The 27882-nt window shown below is 37.2% G+C and overlaps 3 protein-coding genes and 1 long non-coding RNA gene across 6 annotated transcripts; 2 read left to right on the top strand and 2 right to left on the bottom strand.

Moving 5' to 3' along the window:
* The first annotated feature begins 1651 nt into the window (after positions 1-1651).
* Positions 1652-7283, top strand: LOC122835373 (protein regulator of cytokinesis 1-like). The gene is made up of 14 exons (XM_044124412.1): positions 1652-1890; positions 2224-2356; positions 2447-2569; positions 3213-3446; positions 3523-3693; positions 3775-3924; positions 4014-4161; positions 4751-4887; positions 4964-5059; positions 5141-5287; positions 5373-5483; positions 5572-5667; positions 5853-6017; positions 7087-7283. Exons 1-14 carry the CDS (start codon positions 1880-1882, stop codon positions 7156-7158), a joined length of 1794 nt encoding a protein of 597 aa, XP_043980347.1. The 5' UTR covers positions 1652-1879; the 3' UTR covers positions 7159-7283.
* Positions 6987-12527, bottom strand: LOC122835384 (ubiquitin-associated protein 1-like). The gene is made up of 5 exons (XM_044124437.1): positions 12402-12527; positions 11063-11674; positions 9534-9704; positions 8830-8931; positions 6987-7518 (listed from the first exon to the last, which is right to left on the bottom strand). The coding sequence occupies exons 1-5, from the start codon at positions 12525-12527 to the stop codon at positions 7384-7386; spliced, it is 1146 nt and encodes a 381-aa protein (XP_043980372.1). The 3' UTR covers positions 6987-7383.
* Positions 10168-12710, top strand: LOC122835394. 2 transcript variants are annotated; one of them, XR_006371301.1, is made up of 3 exons: positions 10168-10522; positions 10863-10957; positions 11086-12710. It is a non-coding gene; the product is annotated as an uncharacterized LOC122835394 (long non-coding RNA). The 2 variants fall into 2 exon arrangements; XR_006371300.1 differs by lacking the exon at positions 10168-10522 and having other exon boundaries at positions 10754-10957.
* Positions 12711-14167: 1457 nt separating this feature from the next.
* On the bottom strand, positions 14168-27597 carry clpxb (caseinolytic mitochondrial matrix peptidase chaperone subunit Xb). 2 transcript variants are annotated; one of them, XM_044124410.1, is made up of 15 exons: positions 27344-27596; positions 24290-24364; positions 23311-23471; positions 23097-23211; positions 21718-21872; positions 21475-21634; positions 20068-20109; positions 18320-18496; positions 18039-18203; positions 17105-17193; positions 16129-16293; positions 15752-16051; positions 15575-15667; positions 15384-15490; positions 14168-14374 (listed from the first exon to the last, which is right to left on the bottom strand). In XM_044124410.1, the coding sequence occupies exons 2-15, from the start codon at positions 24342-24344 to the stop codon at positions 14284-14286; spliced, it is 1875 nt and encodes a 624-aa protein (XP_043980345.1). In that variant the 5' UTR covers positions 24345-24364; positions 27344-27596; the 3' UTR covers positions 14168-14283. The 2 variants fall into 2 exon arrangements, with proteins under 2 accessions (XP_043980345.1, XP_043980346.1); XM_044124411.1 differs by lacking the exon at positions 20068-20109 and having other exon boundaries at positions 27344-27597.
* Between the last annotated feature and the right edge of the window lie 285 nt (positions 27598-27882).

The raw sequence follows: 27882 nt of genomic DNA, 5'->3' as shown, positions 1-27882 counted from the left end.
TGAGAAGCTAAAGTACTCTGTAGCCAATTTAAAGCATCACTGAAACAGAAAATTCAGCAATAGACTGTGCAGCCATAAAACACAGGAGTTCTGGTGCAGAACTACAGCTGCAAGTAGATTATAGAGGCATGTAGAGAGAGTCTGTACCTCAGAGAATATATTCAATACAACACAGACTTCATCGCTGCACCTGCTGGACTCAGTGAACACCTGGGGAAATAAAACCACTAGTCACACACAGCGAGAATCATTTACTAGACCGATATGAATAATACCACAGGCACAAATTGGCAGCCAGCCTGAATGGAAAGAAAGTCAGTTAGAACTTAAATTAAATATTTTATCAAGCAAAGACATAAACATTTATCTAAGTGAAGATACAATACAACTATAAATACATACCAGTGCCACAGCTTTTATCAGTATTGGGTAAAGAAAGAAGGTCCTGGGTTTTAATCCTGGTTGTTAGCCCTGTTTGTTTTTGTGTTACCCTATGAAGATTTAGCAACCAGATGGACCGATTGACCACAATTTCAGATAAAAGGAGTGTAGCAAAAAGAAAATGTTATCCGAAGTTATTCATAATCCAGATTCATTTCTATACACAAAAACAAAAACATGAAAGCTAAAAATGTAAATAAATAAACATTAAACATTGAAGCTAAATAAAATTGTGCAGAATTTGATTTGTCCAACTATTGTGGTAACAGGGCATTAGGTGATCTAAAGATGGGTTTGGAAAGCCTAAAAATCTTACAATTAAAGTTTGATAACTGAAAGGCTTTTTACAAAAAACAAGCTGAATTTTAGACAATGGTTTTGACGCTTAAGGCAGACAAATTGATCATTTTAAATATCGATGTTTTTATATCATAATTTGAATGTCATTCTTTGCTAATATTAGAATATGTTTGATGATGATAAACCTTTAAGAATGAAAAAAGTGTGATCTAGTCTAAGTTTGACCAGAATGAGGTTTTGCACTAGAGCTCATAAACTGTAGTCACGGCTAGGGTTGGGTTTAATGAAGACACATTGGTTGTAAACGTGTGGATGAAATCTCCAAAATATTATTTTATCATTTCATTTCCACTCACCTCTTTGAAGATTTTACTTTTTATTGCAACATTTTCATTATAGGTTTCAAGATTTTACTGCTTGTTTTTTCATGTCTTCTTTGACTTTATTTTATTATTTTAAAACTTCATCTGATCTAGTTTCTTTGTCTGCTATTTGAGTTCAGGGTTTGTTTCCCTTTGGCATCGTGGGCGCCTACGTCATCAGCCTTCGGCAACATTCGGAGTTGTTCGTCGAGCTCATTTGTTCTGTCTTGTTGTATCTGTCTCATTTGTTGCGCTTACTGTTTGAAATGTGACAAAATCGGCTAAAAATACCCATTGCATTTAACAGATTTGAAGAGCGGTGATATATGGGCTTTGAAAGCGAATCGGATGTTTCCGTCAAAGGAGTGTTTACAGGTAGGACGTAGACTGAAAAGACGGGAAATATGGGGAAATCCCCCCTTAATTCCAACGAATAGTAAAACGATAGTGCTATTGGATATTTTGTCTTTTGAAAAAAAGAATTTCCTTTCACGTTAAACTTGCAAGATTTTATTATAACCAGAGCAGAGGGAGTTTTGCGCTACGTACTCCAATCCTGATGGGGGGAGTAACGAGCACGATAACGTGTGATTACGCATTTTTATCTAGCCAATCAGCGCACAGCTATTGTCGGCGAAAATTTGAAAAAGACTCCACAAACGGTCAGCTGGAGCCACACCGGGTTTAACGTTATTAAGCAATTTCTGGGGGAGCCACAGACTGCATACGGCTGAAGAAATATTTAGTAACTAATTTGGGTTTTCTGCGACGGTGACATGAGAAAGAGGTTAGTAGTGATTATATATATCCTTTATTTGTGTTAAGGAAACCGTTTTCTACATTTTTTAAACATCCATTGTTAGCCTAACAGTGATGCCTTTTGACTTTAAACAACTTATTTAAAAACAACCAGGGTGTTGTTATCTGTATATGTGAATGGTGACTATTAATTTACTACTTTAATGCCATTTAAGAGTTTATGTGTAGCTCAGAGTAAGCTGCTAACTATGGTTAGTTTAAAGGGAGTGTCTCGTTTTTAGTGTACCACCAGACCTTAAAGTTGTCTTTTGTGTATTAAAACCACTAAAGATTCATAGCTAGTCGTTTCTCTTTCTTCTAGTCAAGTCCATGCAGCAGAGTCCGTTTCCTACCTGAACAGGGCTCTAGCCAAGCTGCAGGATATTTGGGAAGAAATAGGGATCCCCGAAGAGCAGCGAATGCGGAGAACCAACGATGTACATAAGCACATTAAAGTGAGTGTTGAAAAACCAACCAGACAATGTCAAGCCTTTAATTGTATGTATTCTTGTGAAATGAGCCCTTTTGATTATCATTCTGTGCAGGGCTTGCTGGATCTGATGATTATTGAAGAGCAGGATCTAAAGCAGCGGTTGCTAAAAACCATTGAGTCATGTCAAAAGGAGCTCAGTCTTTTGTGCAGTGAACTGCAGCTGCCGCCATATAAGGTACAAACAAACACAAATGTTAGATGCCTTACATAGTAAAACATTCTAATATTTAGTACATTGTGACAGGAATGCATTGTTTAAATAAAAAAGTACTAATACAGACCTCATAAACCTTTTTCTGTTTGCTATGGTGTTTGTTTTGGGTTTTTTTTTTTTATAAAAACGTGATAAGTCTGATGTCTTTGTATGGAAACATTTTATGTTCAAAGTATAGCTATCTTGAGTAAAAATGCCACATTTCACAGTTATAAAAAATCCTTGTATTTAAAGCAAAAACAACAATGCTTCTGACAACTGCTAAAAAATGTAATTGATTTATGCCAAGAAGTTATTTTAGTACTTAACTATGGCATAAATGCCTACTGAATTTAGTATTTTTCTGGCGCTTATTTTAATTTTGGAAGCAAGTTTTTAATTTCACAAACCCGCTATATTCAGAAAGACTATGAGAGTTGGTTCTTAACATATTGACTGAGCACTACAACTGCATGCTGGACTGAATCACTGTCCTTGATGGGTTTTTTGCTGCTTTTTTTAAATGTCTCATGAGAATCGCTAGACAATCACAAAGGTATAACTTTTGATTAGCTAATGTGCATTTAGTAATTCCATCTCATACTAAGGTGTTTTTGACTTGCAGGAGGAGGAAGGTTGCACAATCCTGCAGATGGAGAAGAACTGCCGCACTCGTCTAGACGTGATGAAAGGACACAAAACACAGCGAATGGAGGATCTTAAAGGTCTCCTTGCCAAAGATCGTGAGCTGTGCGATATTATGTGCACCACGCCATTTAGCGTTGACCAACACGCCGTCCCATCGGTGAAGCAGCTCGAGGCTTATCGTACCTACCTCGATGAGCTCACTAAAGAAAAGGTACTTTGGAAAAAATTTTCTCAGTGATTCACTTTATCTTTGTTCTTTAACTTTTCATGCAGTGTTCTCTTTCCAGGAGCATCGTCATGATGAATTTGTGAGAACCAAGAAAGAGATCATCGCTTGCATGAATGACCTGGAACAGAATCCCGAGACCAGTTTTGAGATGGATGTGATGTGTGAGGATGAGGAGGCATTTTGTCTGTCTAATGACAACATTACTGCCATGAAACTTCTTCTTAGTCAGGTTAGTTTGCTTAATGTGTTTTGCGATATATCAGAGTTAAGTGTTGAATATAAAACATTTTTAAAACCTTTTTTTCTCCAGTTACAGGAGCGCAAGACAGAAAATGAGCTCCTTTGTTCAAGTTTCCGAACAAAGATCCAGGAATTGTGGGAAAGGCTTCAGGTTCCTCAGGAGGAAAGGGAATCTTTTTCTGAGCACATGCTCAGCTCGAAGAAGAAGAACGTTGAGGCAGTAAGAAAGCTCCCTCGTTTGTTCAAACAGCAAGTTTTAGTAAAAGCAACACTTAATCCAAGTTGTGGTAATTTAAACTCTATTTGCAGCTCCAGGCAGAGGTCCAGCGGCTCGAGTTGTTGAAAATGCACAGCATGAAGAGTTTCATTGAGGCCATCAGAGTAGAGATTGCTGTTTGGTGGAAGAAATGCTTCTACAGTGATGAACAGCAGCATGCCTTCATTGCATTTTATGACGGTAAATAGCTGTGGTTTAGATTAGGTATGCACTGATCCAATATTGGTCCCCATATTGCATAAAATTCTAGATCAGGTATCAATGAAAAAGTGCCTCATACATAAGACCAGATCTATTCAGTCTAATTCTATTCTTTGTGCTCTGAGTGACAACATGTTTTATTATTTATTTTGCATTATAGTTACTAGAATTTCTAATTGCACTTCTGAACCATTTGACAAAAGATTGTTGCAGGAATATGTGCAGTAGCAGTAGCTTCTAGGTTTGACCAAGGTATTAAACCTGTCAGTAGTTTTACTTTGGCCATTATACTCCCATTTGTACTGACTGAATAAATTAAAGTTGTCTTTACATGTTTGATTGAGCTTGTGAAGGAATTGGTGTATTTACTTGTGTAGAGTTATCAAATAAATTTAAATTCAGTACATTTATGTCCATTTAAAAAAAAAGTAAGTTTGATCTGAATTGGCTGATACCAGGGATTAGATATCTGTATCAGAAGTGGGGGAGTGGATCGCTGCATCCCTAGTTTAAATAGGTGCTGCAAATGAATCAATACGCGTTACAGGCTCAATTTTTCTTCCTACAGATGATTTTACTGAGGAGATTCTGAACCTGCACGAGGACGAGGTCAGAACTCTGAAGAAGTACCACGAGGACCACAAGGAACTGTTTGAGGGAGTCACAAAGTGGCAGGACAACTGGAACTTGTACTTGGAACTAGATGTAAGAAATATCGAACCTTAAGGGAGAAGGCTTTATAAACTTCATGTAGTGATATCTTAATGTTTTTCTATTCCAGAGAAAGGCTAATGATCCTTCAAGGTTTACCAACAGAGGGGGGAACCTCCTAAAGGAAGAAAAGCAGAGAACTGAGCTGCAGAAAAGTTTACCCAAGGTGGATAAAAATGTTTTTGTAAAGCTGTAATGCCACCTGTTGTCAGCAGGTGGCATTACAGCTTTTATAAATGTTTCTCAGTTGGAGAAGGTTTTGAAGGCCCAGATCGATAGTTGGGAGGAGGAGCACAGCAAAGAGTTCCTCGTGAACGGGCAGAAATTTCTGGAATATGTCCAGCAGCAGTGGAAAGAACACCACGAGAAAAAAGAGAAGGAGAAACTTGAAAGGGTATGGCTTTTATTGCTTTAGGTTTGAAGCTACTTTAACCCATCACTTTCCATTTTACAAACTGATTCTAAATGTTTTCTAATAGCAAATGAAGAAAACTAAGCAAATACAAGAGGATATGCTGTATGGAACAATGATGAGAACGCCAACTAAACGACGGATTGCAGGCACTCCCACGCCTGGAAAGATGAGAAAGGTGAAATACTTCTGCATTTTTTTCTTTTTCAGATTTATTGCTCAAAAATGATGAGGGAATTGAAGCTAAAATATTTCTTGGTTTTTAGATGAATAGTACTTCGACCTTTTCCACTCCTAGCAGCAGTCTCGGTGGAACCATTTGCCAGACCCCCTCACTGAAACCACCTCTGTCTGCCAGCAAGGTTTGTCCTTTTCATCACCAAACACCGTTTGTTTTAATTTTAAAGGAGCATCTTATAGACATTAACCATACAAACTCTACATTAACAGCTGAATACGTCCCAACCGCTATCTTGCTATGTTAAAGTTACATTGAGACCAAAAAGTTAAAAAAAATAATAATAATCACTTCCTGGTCTTGTTGTAGAGTCTGCGAACCCCAGGACACGGAAATATGATGCGGGGATTAGACCGGAATAAAGAAAACCTCTCTCATCTCAGAAATCCTCCAGGTGGCACGTCAAAGTCTCAGGATGTTCAAGATCTCAGCTTCACCATTAACTCTATTGCGGGCTCCTACTCAGAATTTGCGGTAAATGAGGTTTTACTTGCATCTTGTCCTTGATAATGAGGTTGAGGTTTCAAGAAGATTGATACCATTTCATATCAAGGATGAGTTTTGAGAAATGTCCTTCTGAGATTAAAGTTTGACTACGGATAATAAAATATTTAGTTAATATTTAATGGAGTGAAGATATCAGTAACAGCTTTCTCTTACCTGAATGAAGAGGTTGTTGGCTCTACGCTGGGTGTTAGCACTTTGAAATTACTCCAATTGTTAGTGGGAGAAAATATTTATGTTGGATAGTAATAATCCACAATTTCAGAAGAGACTGTTTGGTGCTTCCTCCTTTTAAGATGAACAAGTCTGGGTTTCAGTTTAGTTGCCTTGGTTATGGTGCCCCATCAGCTGATGAGGTCACTGTAAATATTATAAACCAACATCTGTGTAGAAATCTCAGAACAGACTTTTAAAAAAACAACATACTTTTTGTACATTTTATTAGGCCTAAGGACTTGACTCTACAATGCAATACTGGACAATCTTAAGAAAAAAGTAAATGGTCAAAATAGTTTTGCAGCTTGAGACATCTTCTTGCAGAGGAGAGGCAAAAATAACTGGTTTAGAACAGCTCCTGCATTAGTTTGTTGTTTTGTTTTTGAACCAACTAATTTGAATCTATTCCTTGAAGTGCACAAGTACAAAATAAATCTCTAATTTCCTAAAAATTACTAATCCCCATTTTAATTTATTTTGGTTGTGATCAGTCTTAAGAAATGGGACTGACCCAAAAATAACTACAAGCCACTCTCTGTTGGAAAAATGTTTTAATTCAAGTCAAGAATGCATTTCTCCTACAATAGACCAAACTAAGCATGGAAAATTATTTTACTCTGTCAAAGCAGACAGCTGCATTTCATACCCATAAATTGAAAAAATAGCATTCTATAGCAAACAAAAGACCAGTAACTTCAGTATGTTAGGAAGAGCAATTGTGAATCATCTTAAAATAATTTAATGAATTTGAACCTCACAAGTTTTGCATTTCACAGCATTACTTGGTTGTTCTTTGCCCAAGTTAAGTTGCGTGTCGTTGCAGAGGGACCTCTCGAAGGCTGCTACGTCGTCCGTGGAGACGGGCCTCCTGAACTCCACGGTCAGCCATCAGTAATGGTTCAAAGCCGTTTTCACTTCTGTAAATACTTCTGTCATAAGATGCTGTGGCATTTTAATGCTTCTTTTTTTCTGTTTTTAACTTTTTAAAAATCTGTCAATAAAATTTGAAAAACATTTTAACTAAGACTAATTATTGACAAGTATCAAAGGTTTTCATGCTTGCTGCTGCAGCTTGAGTTAAATGTTTGAAGCCAGATGCCGTGTCTTCAGACTGGACTACCTAAGCCATGCGTGTCATCAGCTCCTCCAGAGCCCGCTCACGGTGGTTTTCATGAACAAGCAGCACTTCTTTGATCGCGCTCTGCTGGAAGCCCATCTCATCAAACTGAGTCAGCAAGTGGAGGAACTCTGCAGCCTGAAACAGAAATGTAACAATCAGTTATGCAATAAAATGACTTTTAAGGTTTGTTATTCCAGTACACACTAACTAGTCTATATAATGTACTGTACTCAGTGATTTGTCAGAGCTGTGTTGGCCTGAGTTACTGCAACAGTGCAGCATGGAATGGAGGAAAAATTGTTTTGGGCCATATTGAGATCATAAATGTCCTAAAAAGGCTGCTTGTGGGAGAATGTGTTAAACTATCCATTAAACTGCTTAAAATATAAATAGTTGTTTCCATTAGACAAGTATTTGAAGTTAAATATCAAACAAATTCAAAACATAATTGGCAGTTTAGCAACAAAAAAAACCTGCTTTTATTTCTTGAAATCACCATTGGGTGCCCACCATAAAAATCTTAGTGTGGTCTGGATTTGGCCCCCAAGCCTCGAGTTTAACACCTGCTCTAATGTGTTCATGAAGCCCACATTGTTTTATCAGCCTTTAGCTTATTGTCAGAGGAGGGTAGTGCTACTTCATATTGTTACTCAAACAAAAGTAAAAAGTAGCCGTCCAAGAAATTACTCAAGAGTAAACAAGTATGAGTAACTGATCAACTATCATTTAATACTTAAAAATTATATCAAATGGACCAAAATATAAAGTGAAGTGGAAATTTTACAATAAATTCATGTAAGCAAGATATTTTTTTCCAAATCAGTTTCCCTCAATATAAAACTTATGAAACTGCAGGTGTGTGTCTTTATCTGATAAATGTTTGGTTAAAACATGTTTGTTCTTCATTCAGTGGGTAGAGAACCCCAAAAAACCTTACTCAAGAGTAGTAATACTTCAGAGTAAAATTACAGCATTTTTCCAAAAGAGTTACTGAAATAAATGTAATTGAGTAAATGTAACTAGTTAGTACCCAACTCTGTTTATTGCTGGTCTGCTGTCTCTCATCTTCATACACCATAAAGCACAGTGATACTATGGTACTTAAATCAGGTGGAAAAGGTAATCATCTCCATAAAGCTTAACTTAAGTATGGAAGGGGATTAATTCCATATTTTAAAAAACTAAGAATTTTGACTTTTTCTTTGGAGTCTGAGAAAAAGAGTCAGAATATCTCTCTTTTTTCTCAGTGGCCCTTATCTTTTTCTGTACAGCAGAAAGCATGAAGTGCCCTAATGTGCTGATCACCTGAACCAACACCAGCATCACTTCCAATCCTCACCACCAGAGGACGCCTCTGCTGCTTGCATACTTTTACTACCACACTTCTTCCCGACATGCAAACTGGAATTTGATTAATCTTTTTTTGTAAACATAGGATTGTTTCACCTTGCTCTCACAATTCTGAAACATCTCCAAAGCTTCCTCCACTTGTGCCTCATCATAGCCCAGCTGGCAAAGACGATCACATGCAACCAGGTATTTTAAGACCTGAGAAGAAAATCAGGAAGATATGCTTGGATTTTATTAACAAATTAATTCACAAATATGCACACCATTTATAAAGGCATTTTTAAGGAGCAGTATTGTGTATTTTGCAGGCACATTTTGTCATTTTATAGCACAATCAAGTAATTATGTTACCTTCAGTTGTAAAAATGCAGCATATATCAAACTGGACATAAAAGAAATTTCACGCCTTGAAATTGGGTTTCTGTCGACCTGGGTTTCAGGTAGCATTTCTCCATTAAGCCTTTAATAGTGTTTTTAGGAGCATTTGCACTGAGAAGTTGCTCCTATAATGAGTTCAGCAGATGTTCAGTTAAACCAGGTGTTTACTAATTGCTCCTGTTGCTAGTTTGAAGGAGCTGATCTGGGGAGAAGTGCTGTGTGAGGCAGAAGGTCACCTTTGGTCGGTGAGACCAAAGGATATTTTTTGTCAAACGTCTCCTACCAACATGAATATGTTTTATTAACTTATTGCTGAGACAAGCAGCAGAATAACCTACATCAGAAAGCTAGGTTATTACTAATGCTAATTGGTTTAGGGATTAGGCTATTAGAAGTCAATGAGAATTTCTACAGATACCAACCTTCTCAGGACTCTGATAGCCAGTTTTCTGCAGAGCCAGGATGGCAGTGCGTAACGGGTATCCTTTCTCTGTGATGGTTTCGAGTAACTCCCTCTCCTCCTGACTCAGAGCTGTCAGAAGCTCTGCTGCTGAGTCAAAGAAAACGCCACGAGAGCCAGGAGTTGTCAGGACCTGGCAGAGAAGGGAGTAATCTCAGTAAAGTAGGACATGTGTTAAAGCTTCAGTATGTAACTTTTATTATTTATTTATTTTTTTATATATTTGTTGAAACTCACTATGTCATGATGACTCATGACCATATGGTATGAGACAAAAGATCTGTGAAAATGTCAAGCGCTGCCTTTTCCCAGTGCAAACTAAAAACAACCAATCAGAGCCAGGAGGCGGGCCTTAGCGCTGTCAGTCACCCCTCTGTATGGTGCTGCTCATACCCCCTCTCAGTTTGCTCTCTGCTAAGCAGCAGCTAGCAGACCGTGTTGTGAATGCTAACGCTAGTTAGCATGGCGGATAAACGGTTTTCCTGTAACGGCAAATTGTTTCTCCGCCATTAACACACATCCAGCAGGGAGTATTGACCCTTTGCAACTACGTCACTAAATCATTCGAAGCGCCATAACGGACGCCGGAAGTGAGGGAGTATTGCAAAGAGCAGCTGAAATTGTTTTCGGCAGTTTACTCATAGCTTGTACTTGTTCGAGTCAAGCTAATTTATCTGAATTTAATACACCTGGTTGGGGCTCATAGAAGGCGGTATTTACAAAAGTTAGAAACAGCTAGCTTAGAAACCGACACACACATCCTCACGTGTTGATCAAATTACAGACTTTGCCTGAATTCACACCACATGATTTATATCACTGCCATAAACGTCGTTTATTCTTACACCGGAGCAGCAATAAGAACGTACAAAAGACGAGATACTAGCCAGTTTTTTTTCCATACATGCTATGCTACAAGACGGTGCGGCACTGTTTCCATGGTTACCAATGGTTAGACGGTACCTTCTCCATACTGCAATGTTTTATATCTTTCTAATCATACTTACTTTTAAAGTTTATGAACGTTAATGGTCTTACCGTGTGAAAAGTGTTCACTGCAAATCCGTGATTACACCGTCATAATGATGACAGCTGCAAGTCATAATTAACGGCTGCTATCCATCGCCGCTGTAACTTTCCTTATTAAATGTTATACAACAAAATTACAAGTTTGGTTTTCACCCTTTTCTTTCTCTGCAGCCGACCGCGCAGCACCCTGTGACCATTTTCTGTTACTGCGAAATCAACCTAATAAAAGCGATATTAGGCTAACATATCCGTTTTTTGACAGGCTTTCAGGAGCGCACAGGTTCTTTTGACGTCCGTCATGGCGGAGCGGGCGGACTTTGGAAGAGAGTGACGTCACGTACAAAGGGTCAATAAGAGGTAAACTGAGAGAGACTGCTTTTACAAATATGTAAAAATAAATAAATAAAAGTTACATACCGCACCTTTAATATGATTCATACTCCTTCCCAGAAGGAAAACTACCTTTCTCCTGCGGTTTCTAACAGATCCAGCTGAGGAGGGTCGTTGTTGCAGTGGCCTGGATGGAGAGTGCTCGGCGGGTGGAGTGTTTTGGGAGAACCGTCTGCCCAGAGAGCGTTGCCTCTTCTTGCCGTTCTTCTGCCCCTGAGACAGCGAACTTGCCTGCTGTGATCTGAGCTGCTCCAGCGCGCGTAAAGGTGGTCTGCAGTCCGGGAGAGAAGACGTGGCTCTGTGGCCTTTGAGGACTGGAGATAACTCCGGCTTACCTCGGTGTGAGGAATGAGCGAGGTGCATGTCTTTGACCCTGGAGACTGGGTCCCTGGCCGCGGCACTGCGGGGCCGCTCTCTGGGAACCCCGGTGATATCCTTATATGAGTCATCTTCTTCATCGGAGTCAGCTGGGAGGAACTTGACGGCGCGGTGGTGCAACCAGCAGCCCTCCGCGGAACTCAGGCTGTGGCTGCGGGGCCGGGAGACCCACAGATCCTGGCCCCTAGGAGTGTGCTTGTGGGTTTCTTGAGGGGTGCTGAACATCAGCCAGTAGGGGGGACAAGACGGAACCTGACTCACCGGCTGCTGCCCAGTTAAAATCCATCTCTCCAGATTGAATCCATACTGCCGGAAGAAAACACACCTTTAATTTAACAACACCTTCCAAAAGTATAACATTTCTGCATTTTATCAAGTTATACCTAGTCAGAGATGGGTAGTAGGTACATTTACACACTTCAGAAACATTTTGGGAAAAAATTAACTTTTTTCTATTCACTATAAAGTATGGAGTCCACTGTGTACAAAAAGTACACCTTTAGTTTTTGTTAAAGTTTAAAAATTTTATATTGAAAGAAACTGATTTGGAAAAGTTTTTCTTTTGCCAGCATTTCTTATTCTGAAATTATGATCTATTTAAACTTTGGTCTTTAAAATACCAAAATTTTGGCATAACTAATAGGTCATTTTTAAATATTAAATGATTGATATGTACTAAAATTCTTTTTTGCTCATACCTGTGATTTTAACTACTTGTTGCTTTTTCAAAATGTTTTGAAGTAGTGCTACCCTTTACTTTAGTACAATTTTGTGTGCCTTACACACCTCAGTTTCTTGTGATCAACACAACACAGTGTATAAAGGTGAAGTAGAAGGAAAATTATACATAATTTTCCAAATTTGTGTGGATTTCCATTCACACCCTTCAGTCAGTATTTTGTGAAATTGTCTTTTACACATGTAGAAGTTTTTGGTGAGGTATGTTGCCTTTTCCACAGTAATATTAATCAAAAATATAAATGAAACTTAGCCAGCATTAAACTTATTGGGAGGGAAAAAAGAAGAAAGCAACCTCAGTTTCCTGCATGATCTGATGGCATTGTGGTACAGAAATATCAGGTAAAGTCGACATCTGTATCTCAACACCTAACGGTCCCAAAGGGGTTTGAAAAGGAACGTCCTCCAGAATATTCATCATCACCAAAACACACCAACAAATCACCTGCGTGAGGAGAGTCACAAAGAGTTTGAATATTTCTGGTTACATGCCTTTTTTTTTGGCTTAAAATAATTTCTTACCTTTGCCAGGTGCTGTTTTGCAGGTCTTGAGCGGTCTGAATCATACACAGGTGTCTGCAGTGATAAACCTCTTCATCACTAAGCCTCTGACATCATCAGTTTGTTTACCATCTCAGATGCTTGGTGTAATCCATCATGCAAGGACCTACCATAAATAACCACTTTTAATAATGCGCATATGTAAAATTATGATAATTAAAGCTAAATCTTTTTGTAGCCTAATCTAGTTTCAACTTTAATTGTAATGTAAAAAAAAATCTATTTATTTAATTGGTTTAAGCAATTTTGCATATATTTAAAATTATATTGTGACTTTCCATGTCGTTTTCATGTGGATTTAAACGGGGCAGGATTATAGAAACGCTGATGTCAGGAAACAAAAGCGCAGCATGAAACTTTCCAGAGATTAGCCGGTTACATAAAGCTGACAGGCGCAGCGCAAAATCATATTCATGTGGAGATGTTCACCCCGACTCATATTCGTTTCCATCTCAGAGGTAAAAAATAAATAAAACTTTGTACTCAGAGATAGATTTTATTTATATATTTTACACAATCACAATAAATTTAGGATTCACAAGCTTTTAGGGAGGGACGTTTTCCTTGGATTTCTGTAACAGACCTCTGAAATTAACCAGCTTTGAGCTTCACAGAAAGAAAAAAAACTTGAATCAAAAAGGGAACAGATCTAGTTTAGTTTTAAAGGTAAAGACCACAGCAGCATGGTGACATCAGAGGCCTTCCAGGTGGCATCTTGACTGAACAAGTGCATGGAGCTACCGTCTAGCATCAGGAAGTGACATCACAGGAAGTGATTCTGACGTAGGTGCACACATAAAGAAAGGAAAGTTTCTGCAGCTCTGCAGAAGGAGCCTTAAGATTAGAAAATTAAAACAAAGACCTACGTTGGTGTGATTTACTTTAATGTTCCTCGATACAGACCAGAAAGCAGAATGGGATGTTTTATCACTTTAGAAAGGGACAAATTTTATTCTGCTCTGTGGATCCAGGTGAGGAGACAGCTGCAGGATGGGAGCGTCTTTAATGTGCTGGTGTGTTTCTACCTCAATATGGTCTCCTAACTCTAGGTAATGTCTTACAAACCGCTTACAAACAATACGGGTGCAGCATAGCTTAACATTTACAACTCTTTCCACTTTTGAGCACCATTATCACAATAGTGGTAAAGGAAGAAACATCAACATATTGATGTGTTTGAGAAATATCATGCCCCTCGTGATTTAAGGCATTTCTCTATCACGTCTACCCTCATTCAAGTTACAATGTGATCCCATAAATGCCCTTTGCTTCCCTTCCTGCTACAGCCAATCAGCACAATAAGAGAATACAAACTACCTACAAATATTTTTTTTATGAATAAAATCGTATTATCTTTATATAGATAAAATGTTAACAATCCCCAGAGATTGAAATGTATCATAAAAGGTCCACACTTAGTGCACCGCTAGAGATTTATTATCTGATGCAAAGAGATAAAAGGTCGTTACGCTCCCTTAACTTGTTCATCATGAAAACATCTTCAGTATCCACGCTTTTTATTTGTCGGGTGCAGTAATAAAAACAACTGGTACCAAACGAGGTATCCAGGAGGTTCATGGTAACCTAATGATTTCAGGTGAAATGAGAGACATGGTTCAGTTGTTAGCAGCGTCAGCCTGCCGGGGCCAGTTCTCCTCCTCGATGCCAGAGTCGTACTCCTCTTCTGCCGAATCCTTGACGGGGGTTCTGAAATCCAAACAGAATATTCTGTCACCATAACTCATTTCTCTGAGCGATAAACTCTCCCAAAGGTCGTTGCGATAAATGATAATGTTGTTTTCAGATCATTTTTAAGTAGTATAAACTCATTTCAAATTGGAGCTAGAAGACATTTTAAATATCCAAAACAACGAAAGAAAACAACAGATTAAATGGACACTAAAGTCTTTGTAAACAAAATTTTAAGACTAATGAACCAGACTAAAGATTTCTGACATCCAATTATTACCAGAAAGAAAAATTTCCAATTAGAAATCATCAAGCTTGTTTCAATTTATTATGGGATTAATTAATTTATTACTTTTTGAAACAAACTAGTACCAGTTTAAAAGTTACAATATTAATCCCACTTAATTTTTAGTGTATTTTCAATGATTACTGAATCTTATAAGAACAGTATAAACTTATTAAAACATCACAATTATGATCTCATTTATTTTTCAAATATTCTTATTGTTACTGCAGTCATTATGCCAACTGGGACCCGTAACAATTAATAAATCTGATCTATAGAGCCTTGCAAGAAAACCTTTTACTTCTTCAGTTTTAATGTATTTAATGTAACTATGTGTAAAACACAGTTATGAAATCAAAGAAAAAAAGTTAAAAATAAATATTTGAAAAGTATGACGCTTTTATAAGTTGTAGTTAGAAGATGGGAGTCCTGTAAGTAATTCATTAGTAGTAGAAAAGACATGTAAAGGTCAGAGGTCAGTTAGAGAACATTAGTGAACAGACAGAATAATGAAGACCAGGAAACACAACGAGATTCAGCGTTAAGTTATAAAACAAAATCCAAAGCTGCTCAATCCAGCATTTCCTTCCACTTCAAAACTATTCACTACTTTGTGAAAGCAACTAAAAGATAAGTTTTATTTAATTATTTTTTTGCAGCCAAACAATGTTTAAGAGTTATGGATTATTTGCGAGGCACTGTGTAGTATGTTTGTCATTCTGTGAGGATGGGAATACTGACCGGATGTATCTAGGCTGCGTTTTTCCCTGAACGACATCTTTGTCCAATTCAACAGCCCCGATATCTGAGTGAGGCACCTCAAACATGGGCTCAAGAAGAAGTTTCTCCTGCATGATAATAATATGTTAATGACACAGATGACTGAAATCAATAAAGGATCATGTGTAACATTTAGTTTGAAAACAACAAACCATAATGGATCTTAGGCCACGAGCTCCAGTTTTCCTCTCCAAAGCCAATCTGGCGATGGCTCTCAAGGCGTCCGCGGTCACGTTGAGTTCACACTAAAAAACATAACAAAACAGACACATTGATTAGGCTGCTACTTTCCTAAAGCGACTCTGCATAAGTAACCACAGAGCCCTTACTTTGTCCATGCTGAACAGAGCCTGGTACTGTGGAACCACAGCGTTTCGTGGTTCAGTCAAGATTCGGACCAGAGTGTCTTCATCCAGGCTGTGCAGAGGAACGACGACAGGAAGACGGCCGACAAACTCCGGAATCATGCCGAACTCGATCAGGTCCCTCGCCTCGACGTGCTTCAGCAGCCGGTCCTTCTCCTCGATCTCCGCGACCGCGTCCGTCTCGCCGCTGCTGTTGGCCAGGTCTGCTGCAGCGGCCGCCCGGCGACCTTTTCCCAAGTTAGAGGGCGTTCCAAATCCCAAATACTAAACAGCAGAGACACACGAGTGTCGATCAGAGATTAAACAAAGTCTTATCTGAGTTTTATGGGGGTTAAATTTACCTTTTCATTCTTTCTTCGGCTTATTATCCTGTCGAGGCCGTTGAAGGCTCCTGAAGCAACAAAAAGGATGTTGGTTGTGTCGACCTGCACCGTTTCACCTCTCAGCTTTCTGGAGTTTTTCTCTGGAACGTTGACGATTGTACCCTCCAGGAGTTTCAGCAAACCCTGACAAAGAAGAGGAGGGAAAAGAAGAATAAACGCGACATGCAGTCATCTAATAAGGCAAAAAGAAAAAACGTTAATGTACGAAACATAAATAATATTCATTCTTTCTTTTGATTTTTGTGATTTATAAGAATCCTTGGGTAACGTCCCATAATTAAATACTTTTTCAAGAAATGTAATCGTGACAAAATGAAATAGATATTTTTAACAGAAACATCTCAAATTAGGGGTTTTCTGGCCAATCACCAATCTTTAAAAAGCCTGACATTACAACTCCGATTTTGGCCAATATTGTTTTTTTTTTGTCTGATATGTTGCTAAAAATAGAAACAAAGTCGCTGAAGTGCAGGTAGTGCCATAAGAATGACTGTGGTGCAATTAGACCTATTTGAGTAAAACATAAACTGATTATCTGGAGAAAAGTGACGGTTACAAAATCAATGCTAATATAAAGTTTGCCTGTTTTCCGTTCTCATTCCTGCAAGAAACAACAAAGTGCTCTTTGAGTGAAAAATGCCAATTTCTGCCTGGTAACTAAGAGTTACAGTTCATTAAGGGAAACTCATTTTTCCTGAGTTTTAATTTCTTCCATTATCAGACAATTACAGGTCAGACATTCTCCTTAGTGCTCCAGTTTCGACAGGAAAATTATGTACAAATTGTTAGTATGACAAAGATAAAAAATCTGATTTTATATATATATATATAGCATACAACTAGCAGAATTACATATTTAAAATTCATAAAATACCAAAAAATAATAAGCCTAACAGGTGCAGGCTGTTTTAGGCTTATGCATTAAAACACTGACCTGCTGAACTCCCTCTCCTCCCACGTCTCTCAGCTGATGGATCCCAGGAACGCTGCCAATCTTATCAACTTCATCCAGGAACACAATACCTGCACGTCACAGAGGAGGACAGGACTGGATTAAAGTCTTATTGTTATGTAATAGTTCCTGCCATTAAAGTACATTAGGTCTATTTATTATTTTTGTTCAGACAGTTGACATTACATACAGTTGGCTTAATAAAATGTATGCTTTGGTTCAAATGCAACAAAGAAAAACATTTTTTAAAGGTTACCAAACCGTCTTACTTTACTTACTGAAATGTTCCATTTTTATTTCTGAATGAGCATGCAATTTGTCAACAAATCAGAAAACAAAACAGACAAAGAAAGAAGTATATCCTAATCCACGTTAAACAATTTCATTGCTTATGTTGTTTTGTCCATTTTAATGTTTACTTCCTTGTTTGTTTGGTTATTTCTTTTTTTGTTGTTGTTATTCGTTCCATTATCTGGTTATTTTGTAGATCAATACATTATTATGTAATGTTCATTGTATGTACACTAACTGATAAATAATTTACAAAAAAAAAACAGAGGTAAAATGTTAAAATTAGGTGTGATGTGACAAATCCGATTATTGTTGTATTTTAGATATAAAGCAAATCTTGCAACTAACACACAAAAACAAAAATAATATATTTAAAGTTTGTAAGTTTTTGTTTTTCAAAAATGAAAAAATAAATAAATAAATACATTTCAAGACATGGAAAACCATAAAAGTAATTTCTGGTATTTAGCAATGCTCTCATGGGAATAACTACAAATCTCTAAGTATCCCAACCATACTATCATATCAGGTCTGCTATAATTAGAAAGATTTCCATTCACCCGTCTTACTTAACACACGTTATATCTGGAAATGAATGTGCTGTTAAATATAGCCCAGTGCCCACCTTGTTGTGCTTTCTCCACTGAGTAGTTGGCATCCTGCAGAAGTTTGGCAATGACCGACTCGATGTCCTCGCCCACATATCCAGCTTGAGTGAGGGTGGTGCAGTCGCAAATCGCAAACGGAACATCAAGACAGCGGGCCAGCGTCTGCGCCAGCAATGTTTTTCCTTAGAAAGCAAAAATATTTTTATTAATAACTTGAACCAAAAGCTTACTTGCATTTTACAAGACACATCTGTCATGCAAGTGTTACATGCTGGGAATTGTTTGCCAAATCACCAACCTGAACCGGTAGGACCGAGGAGTATAATGTTGCTTTTCTCCAGTTTAATCTCAGCGTGAGTAGAGTCCAGGATTTCGCCGCCCCTCTTCTCCTGAGGCGGCTGCTGGCTCGCCTGCTGCTGCATGGTGGCGCCCAGAGCGTTACCGTGGGGACTGATCCCTGCGATCTGCAGCAGTTCTGCAAAAACAAAGCGGTCACCTGGGTTAGCGCAACGGTTGCAGTGCAAAAAGTCACTGCTGTGCAATTAGTAATTAGACAATGGTGTGTGATGCAGCTTGATTGAAGGAGGAATTTCAGCATGTTTGAGGTAAAAATACACAAGTTGGGTCGGTTCCAGAGGAGTTTCTGCACGCAGCTCGACTGAAAATAGCAAGACTGCATGTAGGATATACATCTGTGGCACTGACCCGCTAACCAAAGCATTGTGGGTCGTTTTCTTGGGTTAACTGAGGGTTAACTGAGGGCATTGACAGAGAGTTAAAATGTTTCTCTGTAATTATTTCACTCTCACTAAGATGTATTTAATTTGATGTAAAATATTTACATTTCAGATTGTATTGTGCAACAAATGCTTTTAAAGAAATCTGCATTGTTAAAGGTATCAAAGTAAGGCAAGTTACGGCCTCATTATGACTAATTCAAAATATTTTTAGAATAATAGTTTCCAATTTTTGTTAGCTTTGGGTCATCATCATTTGAGTAAAAATTTTTTAAGTTCACAAAAGGGATCATCGATCTGTAATAATGCTGAGTATCATTCTGAATTACAAGGAATATATATTCATATCAAACAGCAGGAAAAAATAGATTATGAATACATTGAACAAATAATATTATATTTGTATTTACCCAACCATCCATAAAATACTGAAAAACCCAAGAAGCTGGCTCCCTTATGCCAGGGTTTATTTCTTTTGCTACAAAAAGATCTTAAGAATGAAAAAATCATGTAGCTATGACGTCCTGGGAAAGGGACAGCAGACGAGATCAGTGCCAGATTATTTAGTGACAGTTTATTTAAAAAAAGAGAGAAAAAAAACAAATATTCTTCTTCTTAGCCCAAGAAAACACTTCTGATGTTGTTTCTGGTTCAGAAGTGGCTCAACAGAGGAGAGTGACGACTGCAGCTCATATTCTGGATACATGTGTGCTGAACCTCTGACTCCAGCTGAACTCTTCCACAAACTATTGATTAAGGATTTGCTTTAAAATCTTCTTAAGGCTTTGGTTTGCTTTTTGGTTGATTACATTTTTTTCTGCCATATTTTTCCTTCCACTCAACTTTCCATGTAAATGCCAGGATAAAGCACTCCCTGAACACCTTTTCCTCCTCGTGTGTGGTGCAAATGACAAACAGTTCAAATGCACAAGAAACAGAATTGATTGGTAAGCCATGACAAATTATTCAAAATAAATTCTTAAATTATATCATTCTGGTAATATATATATTATTTCCCCTTTTTTGCATAAATTACTGAAATAAATTAACTTTGATTAAACCATTTTATTGAAACACACCAGTATTACTAATTATTTTTCAATAGATTAGGTTAATAGATTAACCTAGACATAATTATTGTAACTACTTCTGTGAAAAAGGAAACTCTGTTGTCTGTACATTTTGGCATTTGCACAACAGACAGAAGCATAAAACCCAGAAACCTGCAGATAAAGTGTTGTAACTTTAAGTTACTTCTGATAACGGTAAGAACGTCCGTCAGATAACGGTGAGGAGGTCAGTGACTTACTTGTGAATCTGTATTCATCCTCTCGTCTTCTCATCTCTAGCTCTACAAGGAGAGGATCAAAGTACTTAAATCAAGAATACCACTTAGCATTACCACTACAACATTATCAATACAGATTATTGAACAAATGCCAAATAATACAGATTCATAGTGACCTCATTATTCAGGCCATCAGTTATTTGCGTGACACAGAGGAAACGTGTTCAAAGTCTGAGTTTGTAAATAGTGAAGATAAAGAAAAATCCTGCATGAAGTCACTGTTTTTGAAAAGATTATATAGAAATGCCCTGTTAAACAATTTCAAATGTAAAGTTGCTACAATAACTAGATTTACCATACAATTTATCATTTCAATGCTTTTTTTACTTGAAAAATTACAGTTTTCAGAGAAAGAGGTTTATTACAGGCAAAGTTATTTCCTAAATGAACAAATAATCTAAAATGGGAAGTTTATTTTTCAATAAATCTTTTTTGAATCTGCTTAATACTCATAATGTCTGTTAGGAGAGTAACAAAAACATCACAATCACAGTTGCACTGCAGACCATGCTTAGCTGAAGAACTGTACTAAAGCCCAAAGAGTTAAAAAGAAATTGGATAAAGCAAGGCAGCTTATTGAACTTGTGGATGTAGAATAAAGGTGTTTAGTGGAGTATAAATTTGATCTATGAGGGTTTCTTGAAATTAATACTTCATCCCATCCTGTTCTCGTAAACTCAGTATTATGTCTTCACGGTTTTAGGCATTCTTACACCCCTAATACTGATAAATCTATATAGAAATACAATTATCTGACCAAATAGTGATTAAAATATCAAAATTTTACAGTTCTGACATCATCTCTGATGCTTTTCAACTTCAGGAGTCTTTAGAAATAAGTAATAAGACAAGCAGTCTTTAATGTGATAAGAATTTTTTAAAGGTATTTTTATTCAAATTCAGTCATTGTTCTACTGGTTAGCGTTATGTCAGCCCACTTCTCTACATCATTTATTCACACTGGAATTATTTAATTATTTTAGAGACATATTTCTGTATTAATTCAGTCTCAAAATGGACATCTAACCATGAACAGCACATATAGTCAGACATCACATATATTGCATCACTAATGTAATCAGCAACTATTTCAGAATCCATAAAACTATCTTTGTGATATGGAGATAATAAACAGAAAATGTTAATATTGTTCAGAAAGTACAGAGCAGGTAGTGATATTAGAGAGGATATGGTGAGTTCTGAGCTAAACATAATTGTTCTAACACGGTAAACTATCGCGTCGTTTACTCTTATCACCCTATGATGTTGGCAAAGACTGCAAAGTTTGCATTCTCCCTACAGAGTACACAAAAATATACACATTGAAGAATATCTACTGGTTTAGCCAGTATTGTATAGTGTGCTGACCTCGTGGCGTTAAAGATGGCTGCTTCTCCACCTCCACCTGCTGTCGGCTGCCTGCAGGGATGTTGTTGTAGATGCGCTTGTAGTGATTATACACGGCCACTGCCAAGACCTTCTTTGCATACGACTGGCCAACAACATACTTATCCAGGTAGGCGTAAATCTAAAAATACAAAAAATGTAACAAATAAAATGACACTGCCCAAAATGTCAAAACATTTGAAATTATTTTGACGTATCTTTTACCTTCTTGGGAGGCGGAGGCGGTTTCTGTGCAAAAGCCCGTCTCACTAACTCGGCTTCTGATTCGGCCTCTTTGTTTAGCCCTTTTTTAGAGTCCGTTTCAGACAAGACCACAAAAAAGTGATGACACTTCTCACATTTCACAAACCGTGTTGATGCTACAAAAGAAAAAAAGCACAAGCATTTTTAAAGAAAATAAAAATCCATGTCAATTCATAAACTTGTTCTACAAAGTTTTAATTGAATAATATGCATAAAATGAAAACAATTATATTTACAGGTCCAGAAAAAAATAAGACCACTTTAAATGATTTAAATTTATAGGTAAATGTTTGAGTAAAATGAACATTGTTCTTTTAGTCTATGAACTACTGACAACATGTCTGAAACTCTAAGCAAAAATTTTGTATTTATTTGTGGTCAAAATAACAAACAGATGCAGTGCTTTCAGACCTCAACTAATGCAAAGAAAACAAGTTACAATTAATTTAGGAGCAACAATGCTAATGTTTTAACTTAGGAAGAGTTCAGAAATCAATATTTGGTGGAATAACCAAGTTTTCAGTGTTAGTCAGTGCAGAGGGCTCTAAATTTATTCCAGAGCTGTATATATGTAGCCCAAATCCTCCACAAATTCAGATCTACATTTTGTTACCAAAATAAACATTAAAAGTAACATTTTGACTCAAAGGAAAGTGGTGTCAATCAAAACAGAAAGAGTTGAGTGAAATATGGATGTGCAGCCTCAGAGTTTAACTCAGGCATTTATTAAAACTCAACAGTCCAAGTTTGTAACATGCAGAATCTCAATAAAAAAATGTCAGAATGTCTCAGAGGTTTTAACTAGCAGGAGATAACCAGCTCACTTACAAAAAAAGCAGAAAATAACCAACAGAAAACAGTAAAATCCACACAATGCCTGGTTGTTTGTGGTGCTCATTTAAACGCTGTGTTTGCACTTCTGTTTATCTAATCCAGCCCACGGTTTAGACTACAGGAAAGAGTGAGAGCTGGTGTGAACGCTTCAAAACAAAAGTACAGAGTTACGTAACACAGAGAGAGTTTGGACAAATTAAAACCCAGAATATTTATTTTGCCACACATTTACGTATGTTGATAACATGAAAAACTAACAACAATATTTCAGCATATTTTGGGGCATATTTTAGAAACTTTTAATTTTCTCTGTAGTCTCGTTTTCATCAAAACATTGCTGAAAATGTGCAATGTTTTGATTGAAATCAATGCTTCAATCATGTTATTGCTTGTACTGGCTCCAGAAATGTATTGAACAAATAATCTGACTTTCCCGTAGTTTAAACATTTTGTGCACACCCCCTGTTTGTCCTGGATGGTTGGTGAAGATGAGCGGGTCGACTTACATACAAAGGTCTCTACATGTGTGCAGGGGTCTCCACATTTGGGGCAGCGTAGCTGGCTTCCACCTTTTCCTGACCCTCCAGAGCCAGACATCCTCTTCCCATCACCGACACTTTTCTGTAAAATTAAGACACATAAAGAATTCAAAATTAGTCCATTATCTTGATGGTATTAATTTTTAGATGGAATAACAGATAGAAATAGAAAGGAGTTTACCTTTCCACTGTCACTCCCACTATCCTTTGTTGTCCCATCTTTAGCAGCGTAACAGACGGCCGTTTCTGAAAACGACCTCACACACACACGTGGATGAAAATGTGCTTCCCGAGACCCCCGACGACTCAGGGAGAACAGCTGGAATCGGGAACATGACAGCCCTGAAAGACAATAGTTCAGATTACTAAAAAAAATGTACATTTTAAATATTTTACAAATTAAAAAACAGAGAGCACCCACAAAAAACCCTCCTGAACACAGACTTTGGTCATTTTATCCCTTTGCTATTTTGAACATTTACAGTTTTGTTCATTTTTGCATAAATTCTCCTTTCTCCAGTAGAAAAATGAGCCATCTGCCACAGAACATTTTGTACCAACTCTGAGGCGTCTCTTGGAGACGTTTTGCACCAGCTTTGACATCTATAGTGTACTGTGGTTATGTTACACTGAATTCAGCAGTTCTTCCGATCTTATTTTGGGTTAATCAGAGGTAATAATGTCTCATACTTCATAAGAGTTAAAAGGTCCAAACAATTTATGGAAATCAAATAACAGGTATATGTTGATAATTATATTGTCGATCATTTGCTGTGACATATTTATAATTTTTCACATGTGACCATAATGAAAAGCTAAAAAAATGAATATGAAAATAAGCTCAAATTTTCACATAAATCCTAAAAAACTAAAACTTATGATATAATTTGAGTGGGGAATGTGTTAGCTAAACTAATACAAATGTCCATAAATAAATGCTCAGGTTTTTTTTTCTATAAGTCCCACAGTTACACAAAAAGGTTGTGTGCTGTACCATCCTTGGCCTATCTTTAGCGTCCCAACTATTCAAGAGACTGTTACAGCTGCTGTTGACATTAGCAACACAACTATCATAACAAATAGTAATCTAGGTTAGCTAAAGCAAAGAGCAAAGTGTGAAGAACCTTTGGTTGGCAGTATGCGGACTTTCCCTTTCTTACCTCTCTGGGCAGAATTTAGGAACAACCTGGCAGCCGAGGTGCAAGGACAGGACATGTCTTCTTCTGTCTGAAACCCTGAAAATGAACATTAAATTTACACAAAGCAGAGAAACACAAAGCTACTCACCCACAGGTTATATATACCAACAGAAAGCAAAAAAGGCTGGAGTTCATCCATGTTCTATCTGATTTTGAAAACCAGATTGGAAATTACCACATCCCAGCACCAGAATTTCACTTCACATTTCACTACATATGAACAATCATGCACTGATAGAAAAATCTTTGAAAATGTAACGTTTTATAATAAAAACATAAAAAAAACAATGCAGACATTAGCATCTGACTTGAGACATAGATCATCTCTAGTTTGAGTTATTACTTGATAAGACAGAAAATAAGACATTTTGGGGCTTTTTGCTGGAGGCCTTAACATGGGGACTAGTTCAAAAACTATTGTCTACAAAGCTGTAAGTCAGATACAAACAATCTACACTATCAACAGATTATATAAAAGAGAGTCTGTGGAAAAATCCATCTAAAATACGATGTATTTTAAGGCTTTTTTAGCTGGAAACCACTTTAAAAAGAGTCCATTTTAAAAACTACATTATAAACAAAGTTTGTGAGTCATGAAAAATTCAACTAAGACCTACAACGTGGTTCAGTGTAAATAAAACCTTCACAAATCACAAACTGTATTTTACAGCATCCATAATTCTGCCTAAATTTGACCTGCTGTGGGGTTTAAACTGAAGCCTAGTACATCTAATGTGATGAAGAAGCTAAAAGACTGTTAAAATTGGAATATTTAGAGATTGAAATAGATACAATGAAGTGTATCTATTTAAGTCACAAAACTATTTTTTTAAGATCTTGCATGAATGTAAAATAATTCTGTTCCAGTTTCCCCAAACTTGGTATTGTACTTTTTAATCTGGACCTCATCTAATGTGAGGAAGTTGGGGAAAAAGCATCAAAATGTAATTGCTTTTGGCATTTAATATTAAAACTAGAAAATTCCTGAAGAAATTTAACTGGGGCCTGCCAAAGTGTGCCCGTCGGTTTAGACCCAACATTCTGATGCTAAAAATTAGCATCAATGCTAAAGAAAGCTGCAATGTAATCAATAGCATGTGGAAAATCACAAGAATGTTAAGTAAGCTGGACGTGCAACATTCAGTATGATAAAGTAAGTGTATTAGCTAAAATGAGCAAATATGCTAATGTAAGCATAAATATTTTCAGTAGCATGTGGGGTATCATTAGAATGTTTACTGTCATTTACTTATTCCATTAAGTATACTAAACATGGCTAGTAAGTCTGAAAAATAGGTAATAGCTTATTTAAGCTAAAAGGCTAATGCTAATGAACTGCCTTGCACAGCAAGGCAGTTCATTAGCAAGCGTATGAGAGGGCTATTTGTCGTCTCCGATAGTCCCGCCATTCATATCTCTACCTCACTCACAGTATTAACAGCGATGAGATAAAAAAGGTGTGTGCCAAGGTCTGAAATTTTTCAGAAATACATGGAAGTGAATAAGCGAGATCTGTCAGATACCCAGGCGCATGATTTTGCTCTGAAGCGCCTGGAGAGAAAACCGTAAGCGCTAGATAATTTTTGAAAACATTTGACCGGAGCAGGCATGCGTCAAAATGTCCCTCTGACTCTCACTCTGGCGGAGCGGCATTTACACTCTGATTTTTCAAAAAATCAAAAACTTTGGGTTGCTTAGAAAGAAGTTGTGGACAAACCATAATTCATATCGATGTGCTGTCTTCACTTTAAAAGAGATCACGGACGTATCTACAAAATAAAGTTTGAATGGTGTTTCTAAATGAAGTTATGACAACACAGAAAATCCTCAAAAATACGGTATTTTTAGGATTAATGATTGCCTCAAGTTGCCCCTGGTGAGCTCGTTAGTGATTTTGGGGTCATTTTTTGCTTTTTACGTCGCCATGGTAACTCCAAATCCCACCAAAAATAATAGCACACCTCCCGGGATCGAGCCGCACGTTTTGATTCCACTTTTGTGGGTGGGCTCGCAGCGGTACGAGCCGCATTCCGGGTGACGGAAGAATAAATTATACTTAAAGAGACATTCTATTGGGTGTAGAACAATAGGTGCCTCCATGCATTGCTATGGGCAGGCCCCAATAAATAGTTAATGAGTTCAAAATCATTTTTGACACGATATGTATTCAGAATAATCCAGTTCAAATTTGACCATTGTAAATATTTCTGATTTTTATCTACTGAGGATCAAACCTAAAACTCAGTGGCAGTTGTTTTAGTCAATGATACCAACTTTATTGTGGTGGTGTGAAGCCTAATGTAAATGTAGGTTATAACTCTGAATCATAATATATTTCACAGTATAATTTAATATGAAATAATATGCACTGAAATTTAAAGACAATAAATAAAAGCTACTGAAATGCATTGTGCAAAAATAGTCAACTGTACAAGTCGTATCTACTTCAGTTTAATAATAACGTTATATTCAATTAACAGCGTCTCCTTCGTATTTTAGTGTATTTTCGGGGGTTTACCATTAAAAAATAATGCCGCATGACCAATATCCAAAGTAAACAAACATGAATCGGCTTGTCTAAAGACAACTATATAAACACATGTAGAGCGATAAAACTGACAGGCCACAAAATTTGACATTACACCTAAGATCTGAAACATTTATTCCTAACGTTAACTATTAGCATTAGCGAAGCAGCTCGTTTGACAGCTAAATAAAAACGTTACTAATGCTCATTAAATTAAAAACGAGTCTTTTATAAACGTAATGGGTTCCAAAAACTGCTGTACTATCTAAACTCCTGCTCAGACCAATAATACATGTCAAATGAACAGTGGTGGGTCACTGTTAGCTGCTTTAACTAGGCCCCAGCCTGACACGGCCAGGAGAAATTACAACCAGCTACCGATGCACAAACGGAGAAGCAAAGCTTTTTCACTATGCTAAATAACTATTGTAGCTTAATTATATCATATTACAAAGTGTACAACTAAAAAGCGTGCTGGTTTTACTTACAGTGCCCGTTGAAACTAGTCGCGTTTGGACAGCCTCCTCTAAAAAACAACAAATTTGCGAAGTCACTAGGGCTATCGCTCTCTTTTTTTTATTTGGTCAGTGTGTCATATTAACACGCTATTATATGAATTATGAAGACTTAGCTTCCTTTAGGTCGTTATTTCCCAGGTGGGACACGACCTAAAGTGATGTAACGCCTGCTGTTATAAACTAGGTTACATCCAGCTAACCAACTAGCCTCCCCTACAGGAACGAGAGTTAACTGGAACAGCTTAATCCATATGAATGGGACAAAGCAACATGGAGGTTCCACCAGTGTCTACGTAGTTCATACCATCCGCATAGATTGAGATCTACTAAAGTACAGGACGGTCACTGAGGCGTTCAGGAACACCTCAGAATAGAAGCCATTGCAAGCGGATTGTGAAATAAAGTTGCATTAAAGTCAACGTGGAAAAATTAGTATCCAAAGCAATTATGTAACTTATTGTGCAAACTTTTTTTTAAAGTTAAAAGTAATGTTAAATTACTTTTAACGT

Source organism: Gambusia affinis, linkage group LG08 (assembly GCF_019740435.1).
Source record: "Gambusia affinis linkage group LG08, SWU_Gaff_1.0, whole genome shotgun sequence".
Taxonomy (NCBI): domain Eukaryota; kingdom Metazoa; phylum Chordata; class Actinopteri; order Cyprinodontiformes; family Poeciliidae; genus Gambusia; species Gambusia affinis.
This window is presented reverse-complemented; position numbering and strand designations above follow the sequence as displayed.